This window comes from Agrilus planipennis, unplaced genomic scaffold, assembly GCF_000699045.2.
Source record: "Agrilus planipennis isolate EAB-ADULT unplaced genomic scaffold, Apla_2.0 scaffold5, whole genome shotgun sequence".
Classification (NCBI taxonomy): domain Eukaryota; kingdom Metazoa; phylum Arthropoda; class Insecta; order Coleoptera; family Buprestidae; genus Agrilus; species Agrilus planipennis.
The window spans coordinates 3,598,426-3,610,975 of record NW_020442468.1 but is presented as its reverse complement, the minus strand read 5'-3'; the positions used below and the strand labels follow the sequence as shown (position 1 = coordinate 3,610,975).

The following is a 12,550-nucleotide window of genomic DNA, read 5'->3' as shown; positions in this document are numbered from 1 at the left end:
AGCACAAAAATACTTTCTTTCGTTCCAACAAAGGTCAATATTTTCTTTACTACTGCTTGCTTTTCAAATATATTTCTTGGAATAAAAATACCCTTACATTGAACTTATCTACCAATTATTTATATAACAGGTTGTTCGAGGGAGTTTTCGTGGGTATTTATTTTGTTAATAACGAAAATCAATCGTCAGATATATATCCATACATATAAATGACCGTTTGTCTTTACCTTTCTTTTTTCATATTAACCACTCCAGTAATTCGAGATCAGCAATGCAAAATATAATTAGATATTATCTATAATCGAACCTAATAAACCAATTGTTCTCTGTTTTCCTTTTTTGACACATACTATTGAATAAATAAACGTGGCGGTTTAATTTTTATTGTTTTCACATACATTATCTTCGATGGTGGTACCTTCTTCATCCAGTCAACTATACGCAAATAAATGGATTGAGTTGATGATGCCATATTGTATAGAATATAACATAATTATCGGCAATTTTTATGATTATGATGAGGTTGTGATCGATATCAATTGTTTGACAAATTGTTCGTGTACAATAAAATAAACAAATGAATGACTCAAAGCTGACTGGGTGGCCCAATACATACGGCTTGATCCTGACATATACAGACCGTATATTTTACGAAGGAAAATAAATTACACATTTAATGGTTCGAGTTTTCACTTAAGGATAGGGTAAATTGGCTACTGTGCAAGATTCACGTTGATTTTTATTATTGTTAACGTGATGTACATTTAATAGACTTTAATAAATATGTTTTTATACACTACTATCAAGTTGAGTAATGAGCTTCACTCGTCTAATCTATGCGACATGGATATCCAGGACGAAAGTTTGGCTTTGAACATACCTTTGTCCGATTGAAATGTATAGTATTTTCTATCGAAACTGCGTGAAAACGAGTTCTTTCGCTGATAATATTTTCTCTTTATTGTGAACCAATTTTTATCCAAATTGTTGCAGCTCTTCTTGAGAACGCGATAAAATTCTAGATATTATATGCTCGTTTGGTTTAATAGTATAAACTGTGGGATTTCGGTATTTTTNAATTAACTTAATCTTCTACTAACTTCTTCTACAAATTTTATGATATGATCCCCATTAATAATGCGCTCCCTCATCAGCGCCATGTTTTTTAGGCTCCTCCCAATATCGACAAAAAATTTAAAACTCTTTACCGTCTAAGTTATAGTTTAGTTCCCTTATTATTGCGGTGAGGCAAATAGTTCGAGAAGACTTTTTTGTAAACTTGGCAAGATCTCTCTCTGTAGACAAGCAATACCCCAACCCAACCCCCTAACTACGCTAGTCGACTACGATCAATTATGTAGAACACGTTCTTCGCAAGCGTTAATTAAAGTGTATATAATGTCGCTTCTGGGAACAAGAAATGACTGTGATAAACAAGGACTATGATTAATAAATAATTAAGGTGCACAGTTTATTATGTCGTTATATTACATAATTAAACTGGTTTATAACAGCAGTGTTAATGTTCTGAAGTTCTGAACGCAAAGCTACGCGAATTGTTGACTGAAATTAACATTAACAATAATTTATGCAAAAGCAATAGTAATGAAGGAATTATTTGTGTTTACTCTCTCTACAAGGTGACATTATCTGCCTGCAATTTCAGATACACCTCGGCTATTAGATTCGAACTGATCTGCACAAGATATAACAACAAACGAATATCTGTCGTAAAATTAATGAACTTGTTCCTTATGATAAAAAAAAATGGAAATATAATCAAAAATATTGTTATTATTTGTCATTTTTAGGATAAAAAACATCTCAGACAACTACAATGGATAAATATTAATGGAAAGGGGAAATGTAAATCATTTGAATTGAGGAATTCAAAAATATGTTTTCTTCTTATCGGTAGATAAGGATTAGAATAACACCATTAAGTATACCTACTTAAAACGAAAATCCCAAGTCTTACAGACAGATGGTTCTAGAAACCGAGTTTTCAAAAACTTTTTTATTTAGGTCGAGACGATACTTTGTTTTTGATAAGATACTGAACTCTCGAACCCACTCCTGAGCAATTTTTATTTGTTTCAGGACAAGAGGTTTAACCACGACATCGATGTCCTAACGGGCTACAGGACAAGATCGCTTCTTTGTATGCCAATCAAGGACTTCAATGGAGATGTTATAGGAGTTGCACAGGTATTTTTTTTATTAATATTATTATTATTATTGAATAAAGAATATTAACAAGTTGTTCTTCTCGGTTATTTATAGAAGCTACCAGTACTAGATGGTCGAACTTTAGTTTGATCAGTATAATTATTGATTATGCATCGATTAGAAACGTTCGGGTAATTCTGGTCTTAAGGTTAACCTTATGAGATAACTGTACCCGAGCTGCTGGGCTAGAACCTTCCGTTTTTTATTTATAAAATATCATCAAAGCACAGGATTGCTTATGAAAGTAAAATTACCTATCGATTAATTATTAATAAAATTAATATGAGTCTCCATTACGGTTATACATCAACAAAGCCTTACGATAGCATATAACTTGCCAAAACGGATCTACGACGTAGCTTACAATGCTACGCACAAAATTATTACACGTGTGCAAACTATGTCGTAGATTTAGTTTGGCAGTTATTAGACACCCTCCTAAGGCCTTGTCAAACACTTCGAAATACAACAAATAACAGTATAAATCTGTAGATGGCATTCTACTGTCAGTTACTTGATTTTAACTATTATTTGTTTTTTTATCTTTGAACTTTGAATTTGGTTTTAAAATCTGTAATACATTCGTTCTGCATATGTGTATCTATATTAAAAAAGTACCCAAATGTCATAATTATTGTTATTATACAACTATTTATTATTTTATGCTTTTCAAATTATGTTTTTTACAAACAATTTCACATTGTGGCGCATCAAATTTTTATGATAATTGTAGTATCACCATTTAAACAAACTTTGATGTGACTGATGCAATTAACAAATTAATTTATTTATCCATCCATTAATTTGTTTCTGAACATATCTTTACACAGCATCAAATAATTGGGATAAAACGTACACAGCGTCAGTCATCTCGTTGAGTTAGTTTAGTCGAAAACTTTTTCTAAAATAAAATAAAGTTGACACACGTCCAATTTTTAGTTGGTCTCCGGTTTATTAACAAAAAAAAATATCACGTGAAATACATAACCTTTAATTAATTACGTTGTTTTCATTAAATATACCAATAAAAAAAAAAGAAGATTAAATATGACCGACTAAAATTCAAACACGTGTATTGCATATTTACTTTGTCAGATAATGGTGATAGCTACTACGAAAGAACAATTTTATTTTTGTTTTCCTTAATTCGTGTTCGTTATTGTGAAAGCAATTATCTCAAAATAGAGTCGGAGGCAGTTCTTTACGTTTAGTAATTGCTTCTAGTACACATAATTACGATCCCAATTAATTAGACACCCTCTTGCGTGCCATAATCTATTATTTATTGCTTCTACATATTAATTTCATAAATACTATGGGACCATAATAAGGGAAATAATTATATTAATAAGACATTATATTAATGTAACATTGCAGATGTAAATTTATCGATAGTTTAGGCATATTAGAGATAAATCGATAGCTCGAAAAGAAAACTGTCGATAATATCAATTGACACTAATTTTAAAACAAGTCATATCAAGTGGTGGGTCCGAGTATCGGATGATGATTTTACATTACTACTAGAAGACACGATCTCTTTTGTTCTCAGGTGATAAATAAAATCGGAGACACACCGTTCACGCAGCAGGACGAGCAAATTTTCGCGAGTTATCTTCAGTTTTGTGGTATCGGCCTGAGGAATGCGCATTTATACGAAAAGTCGCAGTTGGAAGTAAAACGAAATCAGGTCCTTCTCGATTTGGCTCGGATGATATTCGAAGAACAGAGCACGATAGAACACGTCGTTTATAGGATATTAACACACACGCAGAGTCTGATTCAGTGCCAAAGGGTCCAGGTAAGACAAAATAATAAAAAAGAAACATTAAATCAACTTCATTTGTTCGTTTATTTATTCATTCAAAGATTCAATCGAAACAATAACGACAAATTACATTTCCAAACGTATTATAGTATTACCGGAAGGCATTACGCAAGGATATGAGAATCGTTGTCGGTTGAATTAACTTAATCTTCTACTAACTTCTTCTACAAATTTTATGATATGATCCCCATTAATAATGCGCTCCCTCATCAGCGCCATGTTTTTTAGGCTCCTCCCAATATCGACAAAAAATTTAAAACTCTTTACCGTCTAAGTTATAGTTTAGTTCCCTTATTATTGCGGTGAGGCAAATAGTTCGAGAAGACTTTTTTGTAAACTTGGCAAGATCTCTCTCTGTAGACAAGCAATACCCCAACCCAACCCCCTAACTACGCTAGTCGACTACGATCAATTATGTAGAACACGTTCTTCGCAAGCGTTAATTAAAGTGTATATAATGTCGCTTCTGGGAACAAGAAATGACTGTGATAAACGAGGAGGAGGTCACCAAGTGGACACTGCGTTTGCCACTCAAACGCTCGCTATCGATTTTACAATTCAAGATCAATATAGTAAACAACACAATATCAAATTTTTATGTGTAAACGCATCCTAGTCACGTACAATTTATTGATATCTAATAAATCATTTTCCTTCATTGTTTTCATTTTTTGTAAAGACTAGGTACACCAGGTCTGGGCAATATAAAGGTAGGTAATTTAGGATAAGGGCAAATTTAAATTTGAAAGCACTCTTATTACAATTCCTTGTTTCTGCCAAAGATATCAGTTTTCAAAATGTTTGTTTGAAACAAATTTTATTGTAAAAGCGATTCTTAATTTATAAATAATAACAGGCTGCATTTTTGCGATGGTAAAATGAAATTGTTGTTGTTTTTGCTAGTGCTAAAGTGTATTTTTTTGCAACAGTAATAATAATAATGAAGTAGACGGTGTAGTTATAAAAACATAAACATTTCACTGGAAAACTACCGTGAAACAATAAACAACAGTGTTAATAGATAAATGTGATATCATTGATTAAGATAATTACTCCGAATGTACCAGATAGGTTTACCTTTTTCCGTTAGATAGATTCGTTAGTTTTTAAATCGTCATTTACATAATCTTACATGTAGACAGACACATGGTACATTTATGCATGCATAACATAACGTAATGGTAATGTTTTGTTTACACGGAATTGGTTTATGGAATATGTATTCACAGTGAAATACGATAGGAGTATAAATTTACAACGGCATCGAATATTATAAAAACATAAAAAAAGTGCTCGAATAGAACGTTCGGCTAAATCACAGTTCTCTCATTATCTGACTATTGCGTAAACCATAAGAACGTTTGAAATTGTTAAAGAATATTTCAGAATGTTTAAGAATCATTTAAAATGCTTGAGAACGTTTAAGAATGACGCTAGCGTTCAACAAGATGTCCGCTGAGCCACTCGCCAAGTTACAGGAGGAATGAACTATTTGATTTTATAAGTATTTTCTATTTATGACAGTAGCAGTGTCACAAAAGTTTTGAATAATGTTCTTTTCGGTATTTAAGAAAACATTTTGAGATGCCACCCGTTTCCTTTAAATGAGAAGAAGTAAACAGATGATGTAGGAAAAAAAAAAATAACCACGCCAAGTCTAAAGTAAAAGCGTAGTTTGACAAGAGGGTTATTTATCATTTGGCAGCTGGATGGAATCGATAAATATTGTCGAAATAAATTGTCGATGTTCAATTCGTTTGAAATTATCTTGCTGGTTTAACGATTGATGCGACGTGTTATCTCAAGTGAAGTTTTTCCCGAGGCCGATAGGTGTACGCTGTACAGCTCATTGAACCGAAAATAAAATATCGCCTCAAGTTCTCGATCATCACTTACACAAAATTACTAAACTACTTCTTATATATTACTCGGCGTTTTTAAAGGTTTTCTGTGGTACAAAATATTATTTATTTTTGCTTGTATACAATGCCGTAACTGGCGCCCAGGTGTTGTCCCATATCTACGCCATCATCATCATAAGGTCGTCAGTCCTAAGACTGGTTGGACACGCACCTCCACTCTTTCCTAACCTGAGCTATTCTTCGCATTTCCTTAAAACTAAAGCAATCCATATCCTTAACTATTTGCGTAATATATCTACTCCTCCTAACTCCCGTCTCTGTCTCTAATATGTCTCTGACTAGACCTTCATGCTAGAGAAGGTGTCCTACCAATATATCTCGCCTATTTCTTATTGATTTCCATAGAGTTCTCTTACTCTTTCTAATGCCTCTTCATTTTTAACCTTCTCTATCCACGGTATCCTCATCATTCGCCTGTAACACCACATTTCGAACGCTTCTAATATTTTTTTTTCCACTGCGCCCACTGTCCATGATTCGCACCCGTACAGCGCTCCAAACATACTCCCTTAACGACCTTTTTCGAATTTCTAAATTAACCGTTTGCGAGCATAGAAGTGACTTCTTTTTATTGAAGGCGACTCGACCCTGCGTTATCCTCTGTTTTATATCCCTACTAGTCCTTCCGTCCTGACTTATCTGACTTCCTAGATACCTTAAATCGGCCACTTCTAATTTTTCGTCTCCTACCTTTATATTCGCTCTTTTCCGTCCTTTTTCTTCCCTTGCATACCAATATTTTTGTTTTACTTTTATTTATTTTCATTCAGTACTGTTTTGTCAGTACCGCATTCATTTTATTTAAAGCTATCTCTCTCCTCTGTCTAACTCCTCTTTGCTAGAGGCTAATACTGCTATACTATATTTACGCCAATGTGGTAAAAATTTAACGCGTTCCAAGTTAAAACGGACGATACAGCAGCTACCCCCGGAAAAACATTTAATAGGGGGGGGGTCTGTTTTCATTTTATCAATATTGAAGATTTTCAACTAGCAGGTTTAAGACGGGCCAAGCTATGTAATTGCATTAGATGTTCAATGTCACCAATAGTTTTGGTACTTATGTACAAAAAATTAATTTTCAATCGAACTGAGTGTCACGTAAATGTTTGCACCTAATGAATTTTAATTTAAAATAGACCTGAGTAATTTTTTGACTAAATTTCGTAATTGTTGTTATTCATTCTGAAAACTTTCCGTCGATAAAAGATACGAAAAGCGAATGATTAAATATTGGATACCAGGAAGGAGCAATAAATCATCAAAAAGAGATGCAAATCTGTAACTCAGAATACCGTGAGTCATAAGAACATTTAAACGGTAATTATTTGAGTTTTATATGTATACCTACACATAATGTTTAAAATCATTAAAATGATATCTTGTCATTGTCAATTTTCTACTTGAAAACTCATTGTAATCTACAGTTAACGTTAATGCCATGAGAAGTTTAAGCTTGGAAATTAAAATTACATCAGTTTGTTGAGTCAGTTTTCTGACGAAAGCAACATCTGAAGGAGTTTTATCGTTAATCTTGTAACAATTTTACTGATGTTTAGCTCATCGTCTGATACTATTCTTTAAATTGACAAATGGGAAAAACTTGTGTCTTGTGCTATACATACAAATCGCGAAATTTGCTAAACTAAACGACTGCTCTACGCTATTCATCTTCATTCTTCTTCATATTCCTCATCCAATAAAATGAAAGCTACTGTCATGGTTATTTGTGTAGTTAGAGGCAATTTCGTATTCGTTTCAGGTATTGTTAGTTCACGAAGGGTCCAAGGGTAGCTTTTCGAGGGTCTTTGATTTTGAAGCTAACGATCTAACTGCCGAGGAGGGTGAATCTAGAACGTCGCCCTTCGAAAGCAGATTTCCAATAAATATCGGTATTACGGGTTATGTAGCTACGACAGGTGAGGTAAGTGTCAAACATACAAGATTATTTGCTTGAAGGGGTTCAACTGGAGCATATTTCCAATGAATTTGAACAGTGGAATTTTCATAAACAAATTAGACTGTTCAAATTTGAACACGATACCATTCGAGCAAAAGTGACTCCTGGTTGATTCCCTTTAGAAGAACATACTTGTTGAACTACTAACGATAAGAAGCATTCTCAATATAGATACGTGTTGTTATTGTGTGCTCTTCTTTGTAGACTGTAAACATATTAAACGCTTACGAAGATTCACGCTTCGATCCAAATGTGGACTATGGTACAGGGTTTCGACATAAGAGCATCTTGTGTATGCCCATCAAAAATTCAACGGGTCAGATCATCGGCGTGATCCAGTTGATCAATAAATTCGACGATTTGCCGTTCACGAAAAACGACGAGAACTTCGTGGAGGCTTTCGCGATTTTCTGCGGCATGGGCATACACAACACGCACATGTACGAGAGGGCGGTTGTAGCTATCGCCAAGCAGAGCGTCACCCTTGAAGTATTATCTTATCACGCCACCGCTAGTCTAGAAGATGCACAAAAACTTAAGGTAGGTAGGCTGTCCCCCTTTCTGGATAATATTTAGTAATGCTTCTTGCAAGCGAGTTCATTAATGTGAAGCAATTGGCAGTATATCGTGATCTACAGCTTATCTAAGTAATTTTTATTATTTGATGATTAATATTTATTTCGTCTTCCTTTTAGGCCTTGAGGGTGCCTTCGTCTGCGCATTTCAATTTACATAATTTCGCTTTTGATGATATTCATCTACATGATGAAGAAACTCTCACAGTAAGTGCACGATAATTTATTCATCAGTTAATAAAAATATTATTAAAAAAAATCGTTTTTCGTTTCAGGCTTGTATTAGAATGTTCCTTGATCTTGATCTAGTCGAAAGATTCCATATGGACTACGAAGTCTTGTGCAGGTGGTTGTTATCCGTTAAGAAAAACTATAGAAACGTTACTTATCATAACTGGAGGCATGCTTTCAACGTTGCTCAAATGATGTTTTCCATACTAACCGTAAGTACCACAATACAAATTATTTGGACTTGAGAAATTTACTGTTAATTAATTGCAGGCTACGCAATGGTGGAATGTGTTTGGTGAAATCGAAGTACTTGCTTTAATGATTGCTTGTCTCTGTCACGACTTGGACCACCGGGGGACCAACAATTCCTTTCAAATTAAGTAAGTCCGACATATTCTTGTGTTGCCATTTTTTCCTTTACGAATTCTCTTTATCTTTTTCAAGAGCATCGTCAGCTTTGGCCCAGCTCTATTCAACCTCAACGATGGAACATCATCATTTCGACCAATGCATAATGATCTTAAATTCACCGGGGAACCAATTTTTATCGGGTCTTTCGCCTGACGAATACACTAGGGTTATTAAGGTTTTGGAAGATGCCATTCTTTCTACAGATCTAGCCGTTTACTTCAGGTAAATAGAAACGTATTTTACAGTTGGTATCACGCGTGTAGCGAGCAGGGTGGACGGTCATCACTTGACCTGCTTTTTTGAAGGGGTTTCTCTGCAACGTTAATTAAAATTGGTCGCGTTAAATATTGATTTGCAAGTTCCACTACGTTACGCGCGACAAACAATATAATTTTATCGTTGAAATCGTCACATTCGATTTACTAATTGAATTATGGACGACCTATTTGCCAAATGAACCTTCAAAATTCAATTTTGTTTTTATTGGCGTGCAAAACATTTCACACTGAATAACTGACTGATGAACAATGCAGGGTTGTTATGTGAAAGAGTTTATTATTTTCGTGTCTTGTTTTTAGAAAAAGAGGTGCATTTTTCCAAATAGTAGAGGAGGGTCCAAATTGGGCTCTGGAAGAGCACAGGGACCTTCTAAGGGCCATGCTGATGACGGTTTGCGATTTAGCGGCCATCACTAAGCCCTGGGACGTCGAGAAACGGGTGGCGGAACTTGTTTCGTCCGAATTTTTCGAACAGGGTGATATTGAAAGGACTGAACTTAAAATAATTCCTATAGTAAGTATTTCTACAAATTCTCCGTCATTATGTTTCAAAAAAAGAATCTTTTTGTCACGAAAATGGTTTCTTTTTCAGGATCTAATGAACAGGGAAAAGGAGGACCAATTACCCTTAATGCAAATAGGATTCATCGATTCTATATGCCTACCAGTTTATGAGGTAAGCTTAAAAATTTTCAGTTTCGCTATTCTCAGTTGTCAAAAACAAAATGTAAATGAAATCTTGTCTACGGCCAAGTAAAATGCTCAATGCCTTATTGCGCAAGATGGTGACGCTTTTACGGTCCGCCCCATGTTCCGTCTAGGTATAGTTTGTTTACTTTCTGTAGCGATGTGACCTTCAGTTTGACTGGCACAAAGTAGAAAAGAACAGCACTAGGCCAGAAAAGGAAGGAGACAACTCTCGGCCAAACTCTTAACCGGTGAGGAGCGTATAATCCGTACAGTACTGCACGGAAAAATTGACCATTTTATCCACTACAATTGCATTGCTCAAATGTGCTGTTATTGGTACCATTTACTACTGAAAATATCAACGAGATGTTTATTTATATTTGAAGACATATTAAAGGCTTTAACGCTTGTTTTCGACTCGCACTACTATTCATGATTGAACAAAACTTTTGGCAGGTACTGTATGAAAAAGTATGTTTAATGAACAAGAGTCGAGAGTATAATGAGCTTTTTTCTCCCTACCTACGATTTTGCCAGCGCGCATCCAAGACATTGGAAGGGGCACATCGCTAGAGAAAGTAAATGAAGTACATGTCTAGGCTTCTTGTCTCTTTGCTTCCGCCCAAATCGAACACGTACTGCCTTACTGCGCAACGAACTCGGTGACGCTCCTACGGTTCTTTAACGATATAAAGTTCTTCTACAGCAGTTTATTAAACCGTAGATGCGAAACGCGATTTCGAGTTTATTAGTTCTCATCGGTACACCGCATCCGCATAAATCATCGTTGAAAAATACTTATTTCGTTTCAGGCGTTTGCAAACTTATCTGACAAGTTGCAACCCCTCGTGGACGGTGTCCAACAAAACAGAGCACACTGGTTGCAATTAGCAGAAGAACAAAACTTAATCGTAGTACCACCCTCGGAGGGTGATGACAGTGGGGAGAAAGATTCCAACGATAACGTAAAAACAACAACGACGAAATCAACGACGTCGTCGCCTGTTAAAACCGGTTCTCTACCTACCACCAACAATGTTATCGTAGGGGGCAGCAAAGTAAGTAAGAATGCCCTTTTCAACTGCACCCATTCACCCCTCCCGGCTACTGATTAGGGTATCTTTTAGTCAGTTCTCGTGGCGTACTAAAAACTAACAAATAATAAAAAAAATCAGTTCATCAGACCAATTCTTTTTGTAGTTCAAATAATTAATATGTATTGTTAATATCAAATTGTTTTTATATTTTTCGAAATGATGAAACGAAAGGGTGCTAATATGTAGTGAAGTTAAAAAGGAGTGTGGTTTTTAAGTACTGTTTGCGAGAACGTGTAGTTTTTAAGTATTTTTAAATTATTTATTATCTAGTTTTAATATCAAAGACTTGATCCTATAATAACTGATTAGTAGAGTAGTGTTATACGAAATAGAGGAAGAAACTGTTGTATTTTAAACATATTAAACGCTTTTTGTTTTTAATTTCGATATTTGTTATTAAATGTGTGCATATAGATGGAAAGTCTTGCTTAGAGAAAACTGTGAAAAGAAACAAGGGATGTATATTAAAGCAAACTAAAATTCGGTGAAATAATTCGTTCAAAACTGATTTTCTAAATATAATGGAATAAAATATCAATGAGAATATCGTCAACCGAATACAGAAACATTCACCCGAATAGGGGTAATAATAGTCAATATATATTTGCTAGGCTGTTTATTTTCATTGTGGTCGATTGTAGAATAAAGAGAATTATTGCTGGGTTGTTCATTTTCATTGCGCTCGATTGTACAACGGAGGAAATCATTCTGTAATCAAAAAGTTTATCTAAATTTTGCCAAAGTTTTACAGTATGAAATTAGAATTCATCGATAAAGTATTTTATAGTAGTGCAAACCGAGAAGATGTATAATTTAACCAATATATAATATGTATCTAATAATAAATTGTAATATATCAAAAATTCAGTATTAAACTTGTAAATAATTTACAACTACTTATTGTATAGCATTTTAGCGAAGAGAATTTATAATACACACATCGAATAATCAAAATTTCTGTGATACAGTTTAGAACCCTAAATTCTTTTTATCGTTAAGTAGAATTGCTTTTAATTTTTCTTTTTTTTTTTTGCTCGTTTTTTCATTTATTTTATTTTCGATTTTTTAATCTGAACCGAACCTGAACAAATCTAAACTTTTGTTTAAAAAGCACTTTAAAATTTCTAGTAGATACTTTCGTCAGCTTTTGTCTCGAACTATTATTAAAAAAAATCAGCAAGACTTTTCTTTCAGAAAAATGTGTAAAAGATACTTTCAAAATCCGTATACATATACAAGCTTCCTACATAAAAAAGAAGATACTATATTAATGGTATAAAAACCATTTTTTTGAGCTTTAATTAATTCAAAATATAATAATAATAATGT

General features: G+C 34.1%; 1 protein-coding gene across 4 annotated transcripts in view; it reads left to right on the top strand.

Moving 5' to 3' along the window:
* The window catches only part of LOC108735878 (dual 3',5'-cyclic-AMP and -GMP phosphodiesterase 11), a 76,374-nt gene extending 64,772 nt beyond the window's left edge, over positions 1 to 11,602 (top strand). For all 4 annotated transcript variants that reach the window (XM_025981357.1, XM_025981355.1, XM_025981354.1 and 1 more), the window contains 11 exons: positions 2,101 to 2,208; positions 3,782 to 4,030; positions 7,742 to 7,903; positions 8,144 to 8,479; positions 8,635 to 8,721; positions 8,790 to 8,957; positions 9,016 to 9,125; positions 9,190 to 9,378; positions 9,735 to 9,948; positions 10,027 to 10,110; positions 10,937 to 11,602. In XM_025981357.1, the coding sequence (XP_025837142.1) occupies positions 2,101 to 2,208; positions 3,782 to 4,030; positions 7,742 to 7,903; positions 8,144 to 8,479; positions 8,635 to 8,721; positions 8,790 to 8,957; positions 9,016 to 9,125; positions 9,190 to 9,378; positions 9,735 to 9,948; positions 10,027 to 10,110; positions 10,937 to 11,239 (2,010 nt within the window). In that variant the 3' untranslated portion in view covers positions 11,240 to 11,602. The remainder of the gene's footprint in view (positions 1 to 2,100; positions 2,209 to 3,781; positions 4,031 to 7,741; positions 7,904 to 8,143; positions 8,480 to 8,634; positions 8,722 to 8,789; positions 8,958 to 9,015; positions 9,126 to 9,189; positions 9,379 to 9,734; positions 9,949 to 10,026; positions 10,111 to 10,936) is intronic.
* The last annotated feature ends 948 nt before the right edge of the window (positions 11,603 to 12,550 follow it).